Genomic DNA, 23520 nt, shown 5'->3' on the forward strand with positions numbered 1-23520 from the left:
AGCACCAATATACACACAACAGATATTTTGGGGGGAGAGAATAATAGAGATGAATCGTGTTGGGTCACGTCCCACATGTTTCTCATGAAATTCAGCAGTATCCCGAATCCAATATCAGTCATATTTGGGTATTTCTTTAATGTAATATTTTCTTATTCAGTGATAAATCATTGTAAACTTGTTTTTTCTCAACGGTGGCCTGAATACAGTTCGATCTACATACAACTCAAATAATTCCAATTAAAAGCAAGGAGCATGGAAATAAATACATAAATAAATGGAGCAAAACTGGGCAGCATGGTCACGTGTGCTGCAGATTGTGATGGTGACTAAATCTCATAAAAACCTGGGGCCAGTGAGCATTACTTTGTCTAGCCATTCGTTACTCATTCATGGTTTGACGATACTAAGACTTTCTTTCAACAACCTCTCAATCTGTTGAGTGACAAGCACATTTCTCTGGAAGCAAAGTGTCTCGTAGCAGAACTCCTTCAAGAACGTTTGCTGAGTTGCTCCGGTGTTAGCAAACGGCAGAACGAGAATGAGTGGACCAGGCTGTGACACCCGTGGGTACGGTCATGTTATCTGGTCAAGCTCTCTGTGACGATGACATCCTCCACCAGCTGGGGGGGGGGGGGGGGGGGGGGCAGCCAGGACAGTTTGTCCCCCTGACATAGACCATGACAGCTCCCTAGTCACTGAGTAATCCCCCTGTGTACAATTACAGAGGATTCAGACTAAACATGAGACCAGGTGAGAGAATGACAAAGCGTGCGTGGAGGTGAGTGTGTGTGTGCGCACGTGTGTGTGTGTGTGTGTGGGAAGGGGATACATAATGCAGACCTGCTCCCAGCCTCCTACCATAGCCAGCCTCTCCCCCTCTCGTGGAAACGGCATAGCCGAGAGGCCACTTTGAAATACCAGGTGCTCGTTTGGCAAAATCTCGAGCGGTGGGGCTGTTTACATTTCAGCGACTGAGAGGGGAGAAAGTCCAGATGCCCCTTGAGCTGTGCAGAGCATCGGTGGTACAAAGATCAGTCACATCGCTTCGGGTGACAGCATCGCCATTGTGTGTGTGTGTGTGTACATGTTGGGCAAAGTGGTATGGTATATGCAGCAACAAGAGGGGACCTTGAAACCTAAGTATGTAACAGCCAGTCACAACTTACTTGCAGTAATACCAGGGCAGTTATGTGAAGCTGACCATGTGTTGAACACTTTCGGCCCGTGCTTGTTGCCATGTCCTCTCCGTTCCTCCAACTTTGTGTCGACCTAAACCCCTCTTTCTGTTCTCTCCTCTGTCCCTCTCTCTCCTTCCTTCGCCGTATGTCTCTCTCTCTCGCTCTCTCTTTCTGTCTGTATGTCACTCTTTCAATCGGTCTGCTTCTCTCTGCCTCTGTCTTTCTCTCTCTCTGTCTCTCTCTCTCTCTCTCTCTCTCTGACTCTCTCTCTCCCTCTTCTTTCTCTCTCTCTGTCTCTCTCTCTCTCTCTCTCTCTCTGACTCTCTCTCTCCCTCTCTCTTTCTGTCTGTATGTCACTCTTTCAATCGGTCTGCTTCTCTCTCTCTCTCTCTCTCTCTCTCTCTCTCTCTCTCTCTCTCTCTCTCTCTCTCTCTCTCTCTCTCTCTCTCTCTCTCTCTCTCTCTCTCTCTCTCTCTCTCTCTGACTCTCTCCCTCCCTCTGTGTGTATCTACATGTCTTTCTTGAAAAGAATGATCCATTGTTTCCAACAGTTGAGAACTTTAGTGTGGGCAGACAATGGGAGTAGGTGTGCTAGTCAGTTGAGAACTTGTCCGTACGAGGAAGGGCTGGGGGTCTCTGTTGACGTGGCAGACCTATGCGGCACCTCGCAACCTCTGGGGCTGAGAACTGTTTTATTGTTTCATTATGTCTCCTATCAATTTGCTCGCTGTAAATCTCGGCTGTCTCAATAAAATATCACCTGTCAATTTGCTTTCTAGCACCTGCTCCAAACAAATCACAAAGCCATTTTTCTGACTGATTGCTTCTTGGCAGATGGATTTTTTGGGGCTTGTCTGTTTATGTCAGCAGGCACAAGGCACATGGTGTTTATGGTGTGTGTATGTGTGTGTACATGGGATAGTGTGTGTGTATTCGGTGAATACATTACCTTCTTCTACAGGAATCTTGCCCTTCCCTGGTCCTGGTGATTCTTTGTTGTAACATGCATGACTGAGACACAGAGACCATGTTAAAAACTCTTATTGAGCTCAGATATACTGGTACATATATCTATATATATTTAACAATTTGGTTACTTTGAAGAAAGTTGATAGGAAAACATGTCTGGTGTTAATTATTCATGTGTGTGACTTATCTGACGTTACACAAATATGGTCTCATAGTATCTACCATACCTTACACTGGTATCCATAGCAACAATGTTTTAATCATAGAGAGCTGAGAGACTACGTGTATGTCTTGTCCAAATAGTGATGATGTCATCTATGATGACAATATCGTTGCAGCAACACATCGATGTTTCAGCAACCTCAGGCTATACACTAACTGTACTGTGAGTCGAGCTTGAGTCTAGACCACTTTGAAACTCCCAAGTCGGTAAAATACTTGGTTTCTATTCCTATTCACAGCATGACTGCACTTTGAGTCAAGTGTGATACCAGACGGCCTCAAAACATGTTGTAAAATGCATGCGAGTTTCTGGACCATGACTTTACTGCATATCCACAGTGAAATATGTCTGCAGTATGAGTTTATCTAGACTTCCAACTCTTCATACACTGGCCCCAACCATATTTACATATTTGAGTTAAAGGTATATTACATCTGTTTGGTAACTCTTTTTTATAACATAAAGCAGCACACAAATGTACATTATAGACCTATATCCGTATGTAGAACAATTTCTGAAACTATTTACTATTCACCTGCTTTGGCTTACATCCAGTCTTTTGGTAAAATGAAACTTATAAGTCAACGAGGGGCTTTCTATGTTCCTTATGACTGGCTTTACTGTACCTGCGTGTGCTCTGTTAGAGGATTGGTGTTAAACACACTAACTACCGCTTAGGGAGCCCTGGACATCCGTTCTGCTGTAGAAGGGCAATAAGGACTGGGCCTCTCTTTCATATGACTACACACACACACACACAGGCACACACACAGACACACAAAGCTCCAAGGCCCAGGCCCACGCAGGCAAGCACACACAACCTGTCTCCAGTCTCGCTCAGTCCGTCCAGGTGTCCTTCCACGCCCGTTTCCTCGCTGACCGCGGAGGCACAAGATTAACGACAGCCGGCCAAAGCCAGCCGCTCCCCTCCCCTGCCGGAACGCGTCCCTGGGCTGGGCCGATTCCTTTTCGTCTGGCCCTTGTTTGGATCACATCAGTCACCAGAAAATCTCCCAGATAAAAGGAAGCCATTATGAATACGAGCGCTAACGCCCGAGATGTGGCGGTGTGTTTCCCATAGGGTGCCCAGACCGGGTTGAGGTCTCTGGTTCCCATTATGTAGCAGTGGGTCACGGTAGGGGTGGTTTGATCATGCAGAGAGCGACGGTAGGGAACCCATGTTAAATGGTAGCTGGGGCTAAATGTAAACCACGTGCGTTTGTGGTTAGGTGTGTCGTTAGGACTGCCAACGAGATTCTGGGGGTCTTTGGGGCGTCTGTGAAAAAAATGTAACCTCTGAATAAACCGATTGCGACTAGAAAGAATGAGTACCTCAGTGACTTCAATTTGGCTTTTCACTGTGATCCAGCACTAACTATATCATCGCCGTGTTTGATGCATTTTTATTTTCTGAAACGGCGGTGAATTTCCGCCGACATTCTTCGCGAGCCATTTCCCTAGCAGTTGGCTAGCATATTGCCTTTGACCCTCACTGACCTACGGTGGAGAGACAGTATTAACCTCCACGCTAATGCCGTCAGCTCTCTGGGGTTGTACCGCGCCTGGGAGACTGTGTCTGTAGCTGGACATGAGGGGGGGGGGGGGGTCAAAGGTCAGCCGAGGAGTCTGGGTAAAGGGAAGTGGAGAGGGCGTGAGGGAGACACTCTGTTTACATTGCGGTCGGACACTTTGAACAATGTTATCTCAGACGGTTAGCTGAGCAGAGCAAATCCATCATTCTGTTATTGGTCCATCACCAGTAATTACTCATCCCACCTCTAGTGGAAGCCAAGCCAAAGAGCTACTGCTAATCCGCTCCGCACTCGGAGTTTCACCTCAGGAAATCTGACGGGGGAGATCCTTCCAACTGTGTATTGAGTTCATCTCACGTTTTTTTCCTGAGTCTTTCTGTTCGCTCTGCTCGACGGCGTGTGTGAAGTACAATATGACGATGATGGAAACACTGCAGGTATGCATGAATGTAAAACGATTGTGTTGGCCCAAATTTATTGGGAGATATTTCAGACTGGGTCAAGGGTGTTAACCGAGCATGTAAATCTCCAAACTCAGGCATTCCGCAAGACAGGGGAGCAGATCACACTGGGAGAGACCATGCGGTCACAATGCTACTTATACACACACATACACATGCACACAGAGTTCCCCCGTTGGTTTAATAGAGAAAATCGCTCAAGCGTACTGCGTATAGTTTTATTTCTGCTACTGCAGTTACCTGGCTCTATTCCCTTCAAGCCACTCACTCAAAACAGGCCAGTCATGAAACAGTTATAGGATTGGCTCTGAGTGATTGAGGGAGAGGGATCAATGAGGAAAAGATTATCTGAATATTTGACAGAGATAGAATATATATAGAATATATACATATATATATAAAGAGAGAGAGATAGTGAAAGAGAGAGAGACAAGGAGTATGGCAAATATTTATATAAATATAACACAGCTGACACACAGGTATCCCTCTTGGGGAGAGGGGAAGGAGACCAAAAGATGGAGGGAGCCGAAATGAGGGGTTGATTTAAGGGGAAGGGGCTGGGGCCAGACAGGGGAGAGAGGCCACGGGGCTGGCCCTATCGTCCAGCGTAAGTGCTCGGCCACTGGGGGAGACCTGGGGATTAGGCGCCCTGTTAAACCCTCGCTGTCTTTCCTCCCCTCTGCCTGGGATCCAGCTCCAATCCCCTCGGAGATTCTCCAGAAACAAACCACCCACCCCCCCACCACCACCACCCCTCAACGCTCCTCATCTGCCTGCCCCCACCCGCGTGCCCATCGCACACACGCAAACACACGGACATCCAGAGAAAGCCGATCCTCTCGTGACCGCATCGCATTAGCGCCGCTATTAGGCCAGACTCAGGCTAACTAAAGGGTGGAGACACAGACAACCTCGGGAGGGTTTGGTGTGGGTGTGTATACGTGACAATATTACGTACGTGTGTGTTGGGGAGAGGGAGGGCAAGAGATGAGTGGGAGATGAGGCGGAGGGGCTTGGGGTATTGGGGAGGGGGCAGTGGAAGCATGAGAAATGTCCATATGGCAATAAAATGTCTGCCACTTTACTTATTGAGTTTCTAATGCAGGCCAGGTGCTTGGGGGTGTTCTTTGGTGTACTCGGCGGACCCCTCAACAAACGGGGAGCATTTTCAGAGCTAATCTCGCCACTTTACGCAAAACAGACCTTTGAGAGAACCAGTTACTATGCTATATAATGCAGGCAATATATGGTTTCACTGTTGCCATTCATAGCCTTGAAAACACTTCGATGTCAAAGCGGACCCAAATAACAATATGTACTATTAAAAACAAGCAAGAAAAATAAAACTGACCATAAAAGTTGCATAAAACCGACCTTGGCCGTAAAAGTGCAGGTCCTACGATATATTAAGTTGGAATTTCCATCCATGCAAACAGCACCCCTGTGTATCTGTTTTTTACCAAACCTATATTTATGGTTTTAACACTCTTATTTTTTTACTTTGACAAACATTATGGTTCAGTCCTCTGGCAGAAGTTCTAATTCTTGTTTAGTTTAGTTGTTCATGCAAAGGGCCATTTTGCTCTGAAGTTCTAGAAGAATCCATTAAGGGTATTCCAGACTTGCCCTTTAAAACGTTCACAACAACAGGCCCACTTTTAAAGATTCCTGCTCCATTCCCACCCACCCCCTCAATACACACACACACACACACACACACACACACAAACACACACACATTTAAGCCCCCCCACACACACACACACATACCCACCCCTCCTTTAGAAACACACAAATAACACAGGTGGTATCAAGGGACAAGCTCTCGTTCTCCTGCCCCTCCTCCTCCCCTCCCCAACATAATGCAGACCAGGAGAGTCAAGGCTGCAATGTGGTTTTGGATATAGCCGAGACAATCTCCACCAAAGCTCCTGCAGATCTTCTGACTCAAGTCACCACACTTATAAACTGCTTTCCTTTTTCGAAGTGCCATCGTCGTTGGAAGTCATTGTGGGATTCATACAGACGTCTGACAAATTTCGGCCTCATTGTTTTGATTCATGAAATATCAGACAGCTACAGAAGTATGACCATAAAAATATATCAGCGCCAAAGTATGTTGCATGATTTTGTTTGACACAATCTGTCATGGTGTTCCATTGATATTTCAGTAGCATTCAGCAGATCAACACATTGTGTTGTCAGACTACTTTATTCAACACAGCAAAGAAACATGATACAGGAGGAACACATTTAATCAAACACTGTATCAAACCTTTATTATTACTTGTATTGAATACAGCAACACAAAACACTCAAAGGCTTAAAACTACTTTGTGTAGAATACAAGAGTACAGAGCTGTGTGTTCTATCTTGTCCATATCGTGGTGTGGATGTAGATTATCGAAATGGTGAAATATGAAATAGCTACAAGGTAAAAGGAGAGAGAAATGGTTCAACCACCAAAATATATATTTTACATCAATTAAATACATTTTTAAAAGACACGAATGCCAAACATATGTTTTTTACATTTAAATATTCCCTTTCAATCTCAGGTTGCAATTGCAGCAGAAAGAGAAGGATGTGAAAAGATAAACAACTTTTTCATCTGACTAATTACACTAATTATAAACAGAATGTGGTCAGAGTTCTAATATAGGCCTACTTACACACTTACAATTTAACATCAAGCTTTGGGTGAACTGATCATGTTAGGAAAAGCACAAATTGATATGCTATTTTCACAATACATTTGAACAGTACATAAAACCATTGAAAATGTGCATACAGTACAGTAAGGTGCATGTGTAGCTGGTAGCCAATTCATTAAATGCAAATCAAACAATGTAATACTGAAGTATGCAATGTCATTGTATAGACTATAGCAACAAAACATTAAGCTATATTGTATTGCTGGACAAGAATGCAACTTGAAAGGACAAACATCAAGTCAATTAGCACTGGTAGCCAACTGCGACAACGTTGGTGTCCGCAGTTGACCAAAGGGTTGTCTTTTTAGAACTTTCTACTCGTGTGATTCTGGACACCTGAGGAATGGAGAGTGACCCCGGAGATTACAAGTACCTAACCCCGGTGTGTAAACAAAAACAGGGCGGGACAACAAAACGCAAAGCCAAACAGACCTTCCTCAACACGACACCCCTCCCGACTACTATCTCCGGCACTCGCACCTCTGAAGATATGACAGGCGCGCGCAACGGCCTTCTGTCTTTGAGAACATACATCTCTCTATGTTCTTTGCGTTCTCTACATAAGAAAATAAATATAAAACATTGTGAAATAAAGGTTTAAGTAGCCTATCAAATATGCTCAACACAATCCTTCTCATAGTACCGAAACAAGTAATACAATATTTGCTAACCAGTAAACCTCCTACCTAATTAATATTGCGTAGCCTAGTCTATTACATTTATAAAAAGACGCATCTTTTAAATAAATAACAACGTTTAAGTTGATTAATTAATTATCAATTGACTAGTGAAGGGGACAAAAATAAACATATTTTAAACATGCAATGGCTTGGCTCTTATTCTTGGCTCTGTAACGTTGCCAATGAGTAGCCACGAAGGCCTATGAAAATCGTGTTGGCTTATGTTGTTACATTCTGGAACCTCTAACACCTGTCCTTCTCAGGTCGTCGAGTCGGTACCTTGAAGGATCCATATACTATTCGACGGGACCATTAGAATAAATAAGGGAGATGGGAAAAGCAAGAACTTGGCTGGGCTGCAGACAGATGAGCGTCTCGTGAAGACACCTTCTGGAAAGACCCTCGCTGACTTTATGTGTGATGTTTGTTTCATAAAATGACTATATTTTCATCAATAAAATAGTAGTGTTGGTAAAATATACTCTCTTAGATGGATAGGCCCATGTAATAATGTATTCGTTGTTTCGAGAAAAAAAAAGAGAAAAAAAAACGATTACGGTGACGTTGACTATAGTCAACGTCTTAATTTAATGACACATATCTTCATAACCGAGGCTCACAAGATAGTTTGGTCTACCATGCTATGCTGTGAAATCTAGATAGTCATATACATTATTGCATTTTGAGTAATTACATTTAACAATAAAGTTATGTTAGAGATGTAATCTCTATGATACAGGTCTAAAAACCCTCTGAAAATAATCAATGGCTTCATCCATGGATTGGAAGTGTATACAACCTGTGCATTTAATTTTACATGGTGCGGAGAGAATGTGAATTGTAGGCTTTGACATTCACATGGTTTCAAATTCTATCGCCTTTACTTGGTTTATGACCAAGGCTATTCTTTGAATGAAGTAGGTTTCGAAGTAAGTGTAGAATGATATACCGGAATAAAAGGACTATAAAATATGTGATGTCAAGGAGAAAGCCTGTTAGTCACAGGTTTTATTTACTTTGGTTCTCAAAGGGAAAAGAAAACATTTTTTCCCTGATCTTTTGCTCAAGAAAAACACTGCCGTGTGCCCATTGTAAAGCAGACTGCTTTTCAAACGCGTCGCTTCATTTCGCAAACTATGATAAAAAACAATTGGACACTTTTCTAAAGTATGCCACAGTCCACAGTGATCGCTGTAATGCACTCATTACATTGGAATGAAAACTTCACATTATCGATAGGCTACTTTATTTACATAAAACAATTAACTTAACAAAGAATGGAAAACTGCACCATACTCACAAAATGTCTACGACGGAGCTTTAACACGTGTGCAATAGACTATCCTTAAAACTCCTGAAATATGAAATGGCAAAGCATAGAAATCAGTGAAATATTTCAAAAATATTTACAAAACTGAGCATAAACTTTGTCTTTTAGTTTTCAGAAATGTCTGTGGCGCATCCCGCAGGGGGGCGCTATGCCCCCATTGAAACGGCCGTGTCTTGCCCGGGCTGGGAATCCCGAGTAAGGCTGTGGCCCTGGAGCAGCGGCTTTCCAAGCTAGTTGCGGGGGTGTGACCGTATGAAAGAGTGACAGCTGCTTTAACCATAACCCCTCCTCCTGTGCCCCGCGTCTCTCGTTCACTCTTCCCTTGTTCATGCACAACCGTTCGTCATTCCATTGCACACACCGAGCGGAGCATAAGCCTTCCACAGACACGCCGATAATTCGCTCAGGGACCTACAATATATAAACCAAGGCGACTTTTTCGGGAAGTACACTTTATCATGTTTGTATGTACGCGTGAACATGCATAACTGGACTACATTATGGTTATGACAGAAGAAGTGCGGGGAATCCATACATCTTGACTACAGAAAAAGTATTTGGACCATTCCCAACGAACTCAGTGAAACGGACCTATATTTCCATTTCGTTTGTACACGAATTCTTACTGGAGATATGCTCTCAATGGTTGCCTACAACTGAACAATTTGTCTTCGGGTTGATTTGGCAAATGCGAGGTACAGACTGACTGGAGGATTTGTGCACGTTCGCTCTTCTCCGGCACGGAAATTATTGAACAAGCAGAGAAGCCTCAACCTGCGCTATCGTCCTTCAGACCCCCCCCACATATTACCGTTTTCGCTGCTGTTTTATGGAGGTAACTCTGGGTTTTGGGGCTTGACGCAGCTGGGACTGGGTGCGTGGAGCGTCGGAACACTTCGGATTGTATTCCCCCCTCCATCCCTCTCTCCCGTGGGTCTAGTTTCATGTCCGTGCAGAGTGCATTATGACAATGGATTACTTTCTGGTTCTGTGCAGCCTTATGCTGCCGATGGTGTCGGCCGTTGAAGGTAAGCCACATTTCTACTTAATTTTTTTATGGTAGTTTATTTAGCCTTTTTTAAAATTTGGTGCTGTTCCCCGGCCTCATATGGTTGCGTGGTTCGAGCTCATTATGCTCTGTTAAGGTCAGTCAACACTGCGCGTAATGTGGAGTAGACCTGTCTGTTTGAATAACATCTAAATTGGTCACAGCCCGTGAAACGTGTATCCGCTTAATTCTACAATAAGGTCTTTTCAACGAATACTTGGCACATTTCAAACCTCAATTCATTCTCATATTTCAAACATATAGGATGAGTAGGCTACTCGTATAGCTTTGCGCAGAAGTCCATGCCAAAGGTCCTCAATACGCATTTAGACGTTTGTTATGCATATGCGTATTAGTCATTGGCCAATCGATGTGTATTCTTATCTTTAAGATCGTTCCTTCTCCCTTGTTGGCTGCATTTTCATTCTTGCCTTTAGGAAATTAGCGCAACACTGTATCTCAACAGGGAGTCTGAGTTGTACGTAGATTGCAGCTCCGCTGGTCTCCCAGGCAGCGCCAGCGAAGCCCCAGACTCAACTACAGTACTTTCCCTTAAGTCAGCTGCTCGCCTTTTCGGGTTTCGCAAAAGTATAGAATGAATAGCTATTCTCGCCGTTCTAATTAAATACCTAGATAATAATGCAATACCGGATGTGTTACAGGCTATAGCCTATGCATTAACCGAATACTTTTAATGGGTTTCATTATTCACAAATTGGTCTCCTTATTATTTACAAACAAATGTATTTGAACGTAGGCTACTGTTAATTATTTTCAAACTTTTTTGTATGCTGTAGGACTATACACAAACACTGGCGCAACGGCGAAGCAAGTTGTCACTGTTTATTTGAAAGATTGTAACGTGAAAAATAGGCTTTAAACGCTGGATGTAATTAATTATTTAAAGAACATTGTTTCAATATTTCACACTTTCCTGTGAATTACAATGTCTCAATGTTTTGTGTTTACTGAAGAACTTGAATATTAACATGTGGCCTAATCCTCTGCTTGTAGCCTATCTATCATTGTAGCAATACAAGCTTCTCGGTTGGCTTGTGTTGCAGTTGCCGCTAGAAGTAGGACAGTGTGCCACTGTTTCAAAGCACTCTCTCCTATAGCTTTTTTCCACTTGTTTGGCATGTTGTTTAACATTTCTGTTAACTTAGATTACACATATTTGTTTAGGATGTTTCAATTCGATTCAACTAGATAGCCTACTATTCAACCGGTCGTGGTAGCAGTGTGGCTTAATTATTCAGATACGAACAAAAGACTAACTTATTTCACTTCTAAGATGAAAATGTTTTCATATAATTGTATATGCTAGTCTTTCTCTGCTTGTTAAAGACCCTTGTCATAGCGGTGTAGAATAAAGCACGACTCTTACAGAGGGTCAAAATAATGTAAAGCTTATCTGATAAGCTTTGTTATTTCATCGGTGTTTGCTATCAGTTCTCCTGATAAAGCTCACGTCATTGACGCGGTATCTTGTGAAGTGTAGCCTATGCCCTGTAAAATAACTTGTTCACAAAACCTGAAACACATTTACTTAGCCTATGGAAAAGGTCTGCCTCAGTGTAGACAACTAATTATTCAGAGACGGTAAAGTCGAGATTTCGGGCCCAGAGCAGAACTTTGTGATACAGCTTTTGGCTTAAATTGAATGTATTTCGTTCGAACAATCTATTCCCAACGTAAGTGATATCATAAATTTCCTTGCTGGCCTGGTTTGTGCTAAGCTTTTAATATGGCTAGGTGATTTATGACGCGCCTCGGAGACTTCTCAGAGATACTACAGTTTATGGTGATGTGGGCAGACGCAAAGCGCCCACCCGAGGAACAATACACGGCTATAAGGTCCGAGAAAAGGCCGTTACTAACAGTTTAATGCTATTTTTTCCCCAACACTACTGTTACGAAAAATGTGATCAGTCAACAATAATCGCACTGTTTGGGCACACAAGATTATGAAATCCTTATGTGAAGTTTTGATATAGGCCCGTGTAGCTTAGACTAGGCCTAAGTATCCACGTTCATAATGATTCCATGGAATGTTACATTATTCATGGGCCATGAACCATTCCTGATGAGACTAGCCTACTGGATACCCTACAGGGCTATTTGGGTGGCCTAATTTTTGAAATAATGAATGTCTGAATGTCAGAGCGTGTACTTGTGGTGAGGAATTGGAGAAACCTGTTTGGTTGTTATAAAACGTGACGGCGCAAACATGCAAACTGTCATGATGTTCCAGGGCAAAGCTATGGACAGCGTCTATTTGGTCCAATATTGCAGTTTAGAAGTTTGGATATGATATGATAATAACAATAATAGGCTAATGAACGCAACATTTGATTATTAAGAGAATACACTTTCATGCAACTGGACGCATGTCCATTCACCGTTGCTATCTTTTGAGGGCCTTATAAAGCTATAGTTATTGTCTCGTACATTGTATAAAAAAACGTAGATTCGGTCAACTGCATTTCAGTGTAGGCCTATAGGCTACAAGGATAAATTAATCTTTCTGCATAGTAAATTATGTTTATGATTGATGCTGGTCTGTTTGATGTGCGCAGAACACACAACTCAATGTGACCTGTTAGGCCTCGAACAGCAGCAAAACTGGAACCACTTGGTTTGGTGTTTATTGTCAATCAAATATCCCATTAGAATGCCTATTTCAAAAATATAGGTACTAGGCTTAGTTATGTAGTCATATGGGTCAGCTGAAAGAGCATCACATGATATCAGATGTTTACATACACTGCTTTGTGGGAATATTCAGATTATTTCTTGCAAAATTGATGACAAACGGTCTTGTTATTTTCTGAGTTCCAAACCAATCTGTTTGCCTGCGCTTTGCTATTTGTGGTCCTGAGCGTCGAGGCACAAGGCATGGGTCTGAAGCAGTTGATTTTTACTGCAAGCGAGTTAACGTCTCGGTGGGCCTGTTCCCGTCCCTGTTTTTCAGTTGGCGAATAGCCTATCACAGTTTCTCACTCTGTCATTCTCTCCCTTTCTCGCTCTCATCATCATATGGTCTTCTTTGGGAAAGCAGCGGGGGCCATTTTGTCCGGCAGTCTTGGCGCTGTGTTGCATAAGGCCCTGGTGTCAGTGTTGTAGGATAACTCTGTCTATACAAAAAGGCCAGTTGCAGAATTGATAGATTTCACTACCATTAGGTCTATAGGTTACCGGTCTCTAGTTTACTGACCACGTGGTTCAAGCAGTCAACGGAGTAACTATTTAGCATTTCTTTCCAAGGCAAATGCTTTCACTAACGTTGGAGATAATGGCCTATATTGAATGGACAAAAGAAACTATTAGATCCGAGGTTAACTTTAACAGGAAAACCCAATTTAAGAGCTGAGTCAAAACAGGGTGGCAAAGAGGCGTTTCCCAGAATTTGCTAAATAGAAGAATTGACTGAAGCCAGAAAAGAAAAGAAAAAAGAAAACTTCCGCCACCTTTAGCCTTGTGATAGGCCTACAACAGAATAATCATTAGCCTATTAAAGGAGATGATACCCGATTTTATTTCGATTTTGATTATTTAGATAACATCCAAAGACACAAAATAAAGTGACACTGTAATACAATAATAACAAACGATAACACTTTAAACCCGAAGTTAGGCGTTGGTTAGTGTCATCTGCACGTTTCCATTGCATGACAATTGAAACACATAGAATAAGAGCAATTCTCACATAAGTTCTATACAAGTAAAACACAACGTATGACAGTTCTTGCGTTCTCAAACAATTTTTTGTAGTTATTTATCGCTCCTATTATGAAAACTCCTAGTGTCGGAATCAATATGGCGCTGATAGATTACTGGAAACTGTTCTGTTTAAGTCCTTTGCACTAGAGCAAAATGTTTGCTTGTGACTTGGGACCAGTCCCTATAGCAAAACAATCTATTCGTCTACTAGGGCTTTATTGCAGCCGACCAGAGAATGAAACGCTGAAGTGCAGCAATTACCAATTCATATGGCAATTTATTAATGGTCGGTTAGAAGAAAATAGTCTGGTGGGAGGGCCTATCAAACTGCCACGTAGAAGCATGTTGTCTGCGGTACTCTCACAGGCTTAAAGATCTTCGACTGAAATAGGAAATTATCAACTAATTGCACCTCAAGTAAATTACGAATTTACAATTTTAATGTTTTGTTTGACATTGATTCATTTTGTATCTGTTCAAGACCAACTACAAAAACCAAACAATATTTTGTGTAGACCTACAGCTTTCAGTGTGTGCACACACATCCAAATCGTAAAGGTTAATGATCCCGCAAATTATTGTATTGTGAGAATTTTATTACTAGTACTAACATTAATTATACAAAGAGCATGAAACATAAATAATACTTAATGATAATAAAGATAATAATAATACATATATAGCCTATATTTATTTTATTGCAAGAAATATGTTGTAATTATATGCGGCGACTTTAATAACAAGGATTGTGTTCTGAATGCAGGGATCTTGAATTAAACTAGACCCTATTAAGATAATATTAATTCATCATGAGCTATCGAATATTATTGCAAAAGAACATGCAATTTATACATGAACTATCTTGTAAAAAGAAAGAAAGAACATGTATTTTTTCTTCCCTCCCCTGAATCAGTAGATAGGGCCCCAGCCGGTTGAAAGGTCACATGCTAAGGAGAGGCTATGTCGAGCAGATGTACAGTGTCTTTGGTTCAGATTGGCGTAAGGAGCTCAGAGGGGAGGTGGGGGTGTGTGGGTGGGAGGGAGGGTGGGAGGGATGCAATTGGAAGGTTGATGGGGGTGGGATGGAACAGGGGGAGCTCTGAGTGGAGCTGACAGGCTTATAGATGCTATGGGACTGTGGAGCACTCATGTGCAGTTTGCTGGTACAGCTCGCGTAAAGCGGCGAGCTCTCTGCTCCTCCCGTGAAAACGTCTGTCACACACCCCCCACACACCAAAACATGTTGAGGAAGAGACTTAGCTGACCTGCTCACGTAGGTCTGTGCAGTACTGAAGCCGTGACTGTGTTTTCGTCTTCTTTCCAGAATGTTCTAAGCAACAGCAGAGCATACTGGATGCGAGCTTTGTGACTTTGAAATAAATAGAGGGCTAATGGACACAGGAGTGCTTTGGACGCCAACAAGAATGGATAAAGTCTGTGTTTAGCAAGTCTGTGTGTGTGTGTGTGTGTGTGTGTGTTCCTTAAGGCAATCCTCCCTTGTCCTCAGCGCTGTCTTCCTGGCAGCTAATGGAAGGTCTTGTAGAATAGCAGGTCTTTGACACCCGCCCGAGAGAACGCCAAAGGAGGGAGGTGAATGTGTCTGGGCCTGCCCACTGCCAAATCCCCATTGGTCCTGTCTACGGGCAGCCAAGCAGAACCATGGGGAGGTAGAGAGAGAATGAGAGGGATTGAAAGAAAGAGAGAGACAGCGATAGAGAGACAGAGAGAGAGTGAGAGTGAGAGAGACGTTTGGGCTTGCTTTCCGTCTAGAGGGACACAGCGAGATGGGTGGCGCTGCTTTTTCGGGCCCGTCTGCGTAACCCTTGCCAACCGCCTTGGACGACAGGAACGGTGTAAGCCACCCAAACAGTCACCAGCGACTAAACTACAGGCGCTGGGTAGTTTTACAGTGGTACCAGGCGTCGTTCATTCCGGTCACCTCCTTTGTTTAAGACAGAGAATAACTGGTCTAGTTTGGAATGTTCAGAACCAACTTTTAAAACGTACGGCTTCCACACTGCACGTCAAGTCAGTGTGTGTGTGTGTCTGTGTGTCTGTGCGTGTGTGTTTAAGCACAGGTGGCTGTGCCGCTTGCACTTGGCCTAAAGTGCTTTTTTTTGTTGTTGTCCCACTTTATTAATTGGCTGCAATGCTTGACATAATATTTATAGCCATCAGCTTGTTAATGGACCCTTCTACTGCGGATGTCCATAAAGCAGTTGAAATGACCATTTGCCCACAAAGACCGGTTCATAACTGCTGGGGCCCTCTGAGCCCTCTGCCCACAGTGACCGACTCACTTTGACTTTTGCGCAAGGGTCAAAACAAGCCCTCTTGACTAATTCAGGCCGATTGCTCACAAACAATAGCCGTCTCAACACAATCAAGCCCTCGGGGTTTTCCTTTCAAGGGCCAAATAAAAATACGCCGAAAAGGGAAGCCAATGTGTGTTTAACAGGAAACACACACTAGTCTGCCACTTCTGCTCGTTGACATACATAAACAGTCACGCAAGGGCACCGAGTGAAGCAGAAATGCGCTTTGGGCCTCGCCAGCAGAGACTCACGGCCAATGTGCTATTCACATGTAGGGCCTGGTGCGCTCCTGGGAGATGACTAACGTATTTTATGGGCATGCCACGTCTATTACACGGCTTGGGGAGAGTTGCTCGGGGAGCGTGGGCGAATGGGAGGCTGGGGCAAGCGCCTTGTGGGCTTCTCCCCACATGCCGGTTTGATCCGTTTACGGGCTCGGCAATGTTTTCTATTTTTCTCTTTTTTTATTTTATTTTTACGAGGTACAGGCTCTCGAAACAAATTTTGTCGATGGAGCAGAATAGAATCTTTGATATTAGTCAGTAAAAATTCTGTCAGAGCGAATGGTCATCGGGACTAGTGTGCCTGAAGGACAGTCAAATGGCCACCACCTGGTTTCAGCTTTCTGAAGTCTTGTTAAATATTTGGAAGGAAGAAGTGAAGAAATGTCTGAATGTTGGGACTTGAATTTGTAGCTAAATGCTTAGCTCTGGGCACTTGGCTGTTCTAGGAGATGGCTTGAAAGGCTGGCCAAACAGCGTTTGCTATGTTTCAAATTGCCGTCGCGAAGAGGACGAGGTGTGATGATAGGGGGGCTTGAAGGGAACTGCAGAAGTCATAGTTAAGGGGCCAGGTGTGAACGTCCACTTTGATTATGGACAGTGTGAAGTGAGGTGACGGTGTGTACGAGTGTGTGTGTGTGTATTCATGGCGTGGGAGTCGAGTTACGGTGGCTACTAAAACTCCATCCGCTCTCTCCCTCTTTCTCTCCTGTGTTAAAACACACTCCACCTGTACTTAATCTACACTTCAAACAGAAAAAGTGCCAAAGAAAAGGCTTCCCTCCCCAGCGCAAATTCTCTTCCCTTTTTGTCTTCTGCTGAACGGGAGCGGACTCAAACCGTGCCCCCCCCCCCCCCCCTCCCCCCCCGCCACTTATTCACCCGGACTGAATTTACCCACAATTACTGAATTACTCTCTCTCTCTTTCATTCTTTTTTCCACTACGGGAGGCAGCATGTAGAGAATGTGCAACCGTTCGGTGGCAATAGCAACAATCATGCGACCTTTTGCCGTGTCATTTGCATAATCCCCATGGTTCCGTGCTGGGGTCTCCTGCAGTCGCTGCCAGCTGTGGATAGCATTTCTCTAACCTTTGCTAAGTATGAAAGTAAAGTCCCAACACCACGCAAAACACATTAAAAGCGGACATTAAAAGCATGCTTGAGACAATGAGAGAAGTACAAATGACCAACCGGTGTCCTTGTGTCTTTTTTATGCCAAACCTTTTGTTCACCAAATGTCTTAGTGTCAGACTGAAGTGTTAGGTCGTTTTTTTTTTTTACTACTGAGTTGTCTTGACTGCCAATTTGGTAAGACAGGGTTCCAGAGGGGCTGGTGTGTTGTTCTTGTGTGTCTGGCTGAAGTGAGAGACTGTTTTCAAATGCTCAACTCTGCCATGCGCTTTCACTTTGGGGAAGGAGATGAATGAGATGCTTCACGCAATCCAAGGCAATAGGCATGATAAATGAATCTGAAACAACTCGTATTCCTTAACTTATCTCCCTTAAGGCCCTTAAGAAGTCTTGTATTCCTTATTTATTCATAAGTCTCTTGTTGGATTTGCTATCCGGAACAGCCAGTAATCATGCAGTGAATGAATGATCTACAAGCTGCCTTGTATTTATTTACTTGTATAAGAAAATCTATCACAGGCCCGAGCCTTGAGAACAGGGATTTTTTTGGGATGTGTCATGACAGGAAGTCATAAAAGATTGTGTGTGAAGTCGAGAGCGGGGAGTAACTAATTGCAACGAGGGACATGAAAAAGGCCGGACAAATGTGTTGACCCCCTCCCTCTGTGCTCAGTGAGGCTGCAAACAGCTTCTCTTTCCCCTCTTACACCCTTAAGACCCCCCACTACTCCCCCTATGTCCGACACACATACACACATTCGTACACACATACACACACACACACATATGCCTCCTCCTCCTACTGGGCGAGGGTCAAAGCCCAGATCTCATCCCCGATTCCTAATGAATCAATCAGATGGATCCATTCATTGCGGCCTGTCAGGGCCCATCGATCAGCTGCTCTCTCTATCCTCATGGGGGAATGGAGGAGGGGGTCGCGAGGCACCGACTTGAAGCATGCAGACAGTTCAAAGACTCCTCATTACTCCTCCTTGTAAGATGAATATGGTGTTTTCATACCACATCAGAGTCTGAGGGAACAGACAGAGAGAGCGAGAGTGAGAGAGAGACAGAGGGGGCGAGAGAGAGAGCAAGAGATAGATACGTTTCTCATCAGAGGACAAACGGAGCTAGCATGTACTGCCCCGGCCGCCACACCCTACCACATCTTCTCATGCCCTGCCCGCAACCAGCCTTCCCCTCACAGGCATGGAGGTTGTAGATAACAGGTGACCGGGTTGTGAGGGGTTGATCACCCCCAGAGCTGGTCTTTTCTCCAGGCATTATCTGCTCCCCTCCCCTTCCCTGGTCTTAGCCAGTGCCAGGGAGAGATGTGTGATTGTGTGGGTCAGGTCTCCGCTGCGCTCCAGTTCCCCACTGAGCCTCAGTCTGAAGGCTTATCAGTTATTGAAGCCCCCCAGAACCTGAACCAGCAGAGAGAGAGCGAGAGAGAGAGAGAGAGAGAAGAGAGAAGAGAGAGAGAGAGAGAGAGAGCAAGAGAGCGAGAGCAAAGGGAAGGGGTGTGTATATGTGTGTGTGTGTGTGTGTGTGTGTGTGTGTGTGCGTGTTTGTGACAGAGAATGAGGGAAGGAGCTCGTTTCCAAAAGCCACTTGGTTTCACTATTGGCAAGCCGGTTCATTTCAAAAGGCGATGAGAGAAATGACAAAGAGGACAGAGTGGGTCGTGAGAGATTGGGGGATCTGGGGTAAAATGAGTGAGTTTGGAGGGAGGGTGGGTATGGGGAGGTGCGACCGGCAGAAGAGATTGATTTTGCCCTTCTTTCTTGGACGGTTGCCACATATCTATCCTCAACATCTCCTGATTGACTAGCTTCATCTAGAGATGCCTGAGAAGAAGAAATGTCCATTATTCTCTCTGTCTCTCTGTCTGTCTCTCTCTCTCTGTCTCTCTTTCCCTCTTTCTCTCTTTCTCTCTTTCACACTTTCTCTCTCTCCCTCTTTCTCTCTTTCTCTCTCTTTCTCTCTCTTTCTCTCTGTCTCTCTCTCTAACACACACACACAGCTCTCTGATGAAACGGCTGGGCTCTCATGCAGACTGGAAGGAATCTGGCATGGATTTGAATGAATCTGACAAGCAACCAGGTGCCGATCAATGACAACACTGTGCCACAATTTCAACGCAACATATCTCTGTGATGTCAGGGAGAATGAAACCAAGAGAGAACAAGGAGAAAGAGAGGGATTAGGCGTAAACAAGTTATCTTATGCAATTATGAAGTTAAATTGTCACTTCATGTATATGTTTAATACTTGTTTATGATTTCAACCATGGATTATAAAAGAACTATCAGATCTCATCAAGATTCCTGGCAAAATAAACAGAGAGAGAACATATACCTGGAAAACAATGTTTACCTTCTCTAAGCCAGTTATAGCCTGGGTTATATTGTCCAATAAATTGTAATGCGGTTTCCTTCAAGGAAACGTAGAACTGCAGGCCTTCTGTGGTAATTTAACGAGTAAACGAAACACGACAGGCGTCTCCGTGGGCAGCCATGAGGTCCTGAGAGAGGAGCAGGGCAGGGCAGACAGCTTGGCGCTGTGGTTCGCCAAAGAGGAAGAACCCTAAGGTCCAACGATCCCCATCCAAACAGGTGGGCTTTGAACTCACCCAACGCAGACAAAGCCTCCCTTTCTGCCCCTCTGTTTACTTTCCCTCGTTTCGCCCTCCCCGTCGATCTCTCGCTCTCCTTCCCACCCTCTCGTTTCCCCTTCCCGTCCTCCGCCCTTTTATCCCGTCCCCCCTTCTCTCCCGTCCTTCCCCTCGCTGATCTTCTTCAATCGGCTATCGCACGATACTGCCTTATCTGAGGTACAGTAGAGGTCCTAATTGTGGTATTATTTTCCCCTGCCCTCTTATCTACCCTGCCGATATCAACCTCCCGGCAGTGGGTTGGCAGGCAGCTGCGAGACAGGGCTATTTAATGCCGCCAGACCCTTTGTTGTGTCCGTCCATTGATAAGGGCTGACTGTCAGAAGACTTGCCCTATTGTTTGGGGACTTGAGAGGAGTCGGTGGCGGTTCGGCGCGCAAGGTGAGACCGCTCCCCTCCCTCCACTACGACATTGTTTTCCCCGTCAAGGCCAACTGACGCTCCTGTATGTCAAATAAGCAGGGTTCAAGAGCTGACACTTACACGACAGGTTTGACACGCGCTCCCGTTTCATCTGCACGCTGTTCCACTCAGCGTTCGCAAATAAAACCTGGTTCCTGGATGGTTTGTCAGTTCTGACAATATCAGAAAAGATGAGTACGAAATGGAAAAAAAGAACGGGGGAACTTAAGATGACTTCAGTGGACCGTAATTGAATATGTTGCTTTAGGTGGTACAGGGTGTCTCTGGGCGAGGCGTGTGAGGTGTTTGGGGCCCCAGACACACTAGACGTGTGAAAACAATTGGCCGGGACATGAAAGCACGTGGAAGCAACACAGAGGGGTCAAATGACCCCCCGGACAGATGGAGACGGTGTCAGAATGAGGGGGTCGATGTTTACGCCAACGGTGTCAAAAGTGGGATTCTAAAACATTATCCCCGAAGCCACTTAGGCCCTTCTGTGAGTCCCCAGGGCACCTATGGCTAAAAGGGTGGTGATGATTAGAGATTCAATTTGGCTATCCATCAATCAATGATGGTCAGGGGGGATTGGGAGGTAACTGTTGATAGCCCCCACCCTAAAAATGGGACGGGGGGGGGTCTCTAGAGACTGACACATTTTTCCGCTTTGTTAATTAAGCGACCGAGCTGCCTCGACACTTACTTATTCATGAATCTTTGCTTCGATCGGTAAGGTAGAGACCACTTGGTCCCCCTAATTAGTCCATTAGTAATGGCTGTGCACTTAGGGCGATCCATACGCTATAACTGTTGACTGCCAACCACATGCTATCTTCTGCAAACTAAACCATAATCCTTTTCTGACCTTGACTCTACACTCTCAGCTCCTCATCTGGGGTTGTGTTGGAGCATTTCAGTGTGAAAGTCCTCTCATGGGATGCCCACCACTCAATTTCCATCTGTTTCACCATCTTGATTGAAGTTAGAGACATCTAAGAGATCTTCCGACTTGGTACAGCCACAGATTTGTGGAAACTAGATTAAAGACCACGATTGGAATGAAATAATAAGACCCTCTTCCAGTTGGTGAAATATTCACATCTTCCTTGAGGCCAAAACAGTTAATGAGTAATCCGCCATCATTTAAAATAGACACTGATTTTGTTAAACAGGCATATTGCAGGGAGGAAACAGTGCTGTGAAATATCGCCTTCCGAGCTTACAACCGACATAGATCCAGTCTTGACGGTTCTGTTTCACCCGCGCATTAATGTCAATACTTCAGCACTGCCCAGACTGCCCAGAAACATACTGACCCTGGCCATTTGGTTGGGTGAAGTCACTTTGCAGGGACAGCGAGTCTGTCCACCGTGGCCTTGTGTGGTGTGGTTTGGGAAGCCATAAACACAGGTCCTGAGCCAGATTTACTGGTCCGGCACTTTGGGCCTCATTAGTTTTCTGGCCTCTCCGGCTAGCTTGGGGTGAGGACCTATGACGAATCAGGCTGTTCCACACCCTGTGGTCTGGAGAGAATCTTCTCATCCTAACCCCACCTAACTCCCACTACCAGCAGATAGAAAGTAGAAGTGGATTTTTACACTACTTACAGTAAAACTATAGTTGAACTATAATTTCAAGTGGTGTGTTGCAGAAATCCATAGGTCCTGTTGCCTGGTAAATATTGAATCCAAGATGTATTGTGGATTTCCTCGCTGCGAGAAAAGTAGCTCGGCGTTTTACTGTGTATATTTGTGTGGCTGTGGACTTGCTGATCCATGAACCCATGTGCTATTAACGATGAGGTTAGGTATAAACATGGGACTGTTGTATATTAACTTTTTACCTTTGCCAGTCCGGGTTACTGGAATTATGTGAAGACAGAGGCCAGAATGTGGAGAGTTCATATATAGCTCCGTTGATGAGATCAAACTGACAAGAACAAGGGGTGTGGTCAAGAAGGCTATAATCATTTTTGTCACTGCCAAACCAGATTCCAGGTGTGTGTGTTTGTGTGTGTGTGTGTGTGTGTGTGTACATATACAGTATGTGTGCGGTTGTGGGTGTGTGTCTGTTTGCGTGCGACGGGCTGGTGCTCGTTGACAGACCGAGAGAGGGGAACAAAAAGAGAGGGATTTCAAAGGAGGCAAACGAAAACAGAAACATTCAAGTCCTCTCCGTCAACACCAGACTCGTCCAAAAACACACTTCCCTTCCAATCCCACTAACCATTGTCTCTCACGGCTCTTTCATGAGATCATGCTATGTGCTCAGTGTCAGTGGGTGAACTTAACCCAACCGCTGTCACATTTTATAACAGCAACCAAACTGACCGGGAACCTATTGGGGAATATTGACCCGACATCATGAACCATAAGCTGTCACAACAGCCAGGGCTAATTGTATAGATCACAGATTGACTGGGTGATGGAAGATGACCTTATCAGCCTATGACCTCTGTCAGGCCCGTATCTCTGGCCCTATAGAAGCTTCTGGCGTTTTGATCTCCGTCTCATCCCCCTCTCACTTTTCCTCCAGCGTCCTCCCCTACTCACACACTAGCCGCCCGAAGCTGTTTCGGCATCCCTCTCATGTTGGCCTGCAGGCCACACACACAGACGCCTGGTGCATACGACCACGGCTGCAGTGGCACCTCCGTTGGACTGGTGTGGCCAGGTTGAAATCCCCAGACGACCTTCTCTGTCCTGAAACACACACACACACACACACACACACACACACACATGGCTGTCTTTCCACTTAGCTTGTGCCTGCCCAGACTGTGTGTGTGTGTGGGTGTGTGTCTGTGTCAGCATCTAAATCAATCAAGTCCTGGCGGCCTTGTGGCCTGGGCTT

The 23520-nt window shown here is 44.6% G+C and overlaps 1 protein-coding gene across 12 annotated transcripts in view; it reads left to right on the forward strand.

Moving 5' to 3' along the window:
• Window positions 1-9468: 9468 nt before the first annotated feature.
• Window positions 9469-23520, forward strand: part of LOC136936335 (ephrin type-B receptor 3-like) — a 54521-nt gene continuing 40469 nt past the window's right edge. For all 12 annotated transcript variants that reach the window (XM_067230129.1, XM_067230130.1, XM_067230137.1 and 9 more), the window contains exon 1: window positions 9469-10118. In XM_067230129.1, coding sequence (XP_067086230.1) covers window positions 10055-10118 — 64 coding nt within the window. In that variant the 5' untranslated portion in view covers window positions 9469-10054. The remainder of the gene's footprint in view (window positions 10119-23520) is intronic.

The sequence above is a fragment of the Osmerus mordax genome, chromosome 26 (genome assembly GCF_038355195.1).
Source record: "Osmerus mordax isolate fOsmMor3 chromosome 26, fOsmMor3.pri, whole genome shotgun sequence".
NCBI lineage: Eukaryota > Metazoa > Chordata > Actinopteri > Osmeriformes > Osmeridae > Osmerus > Osmerus mordax.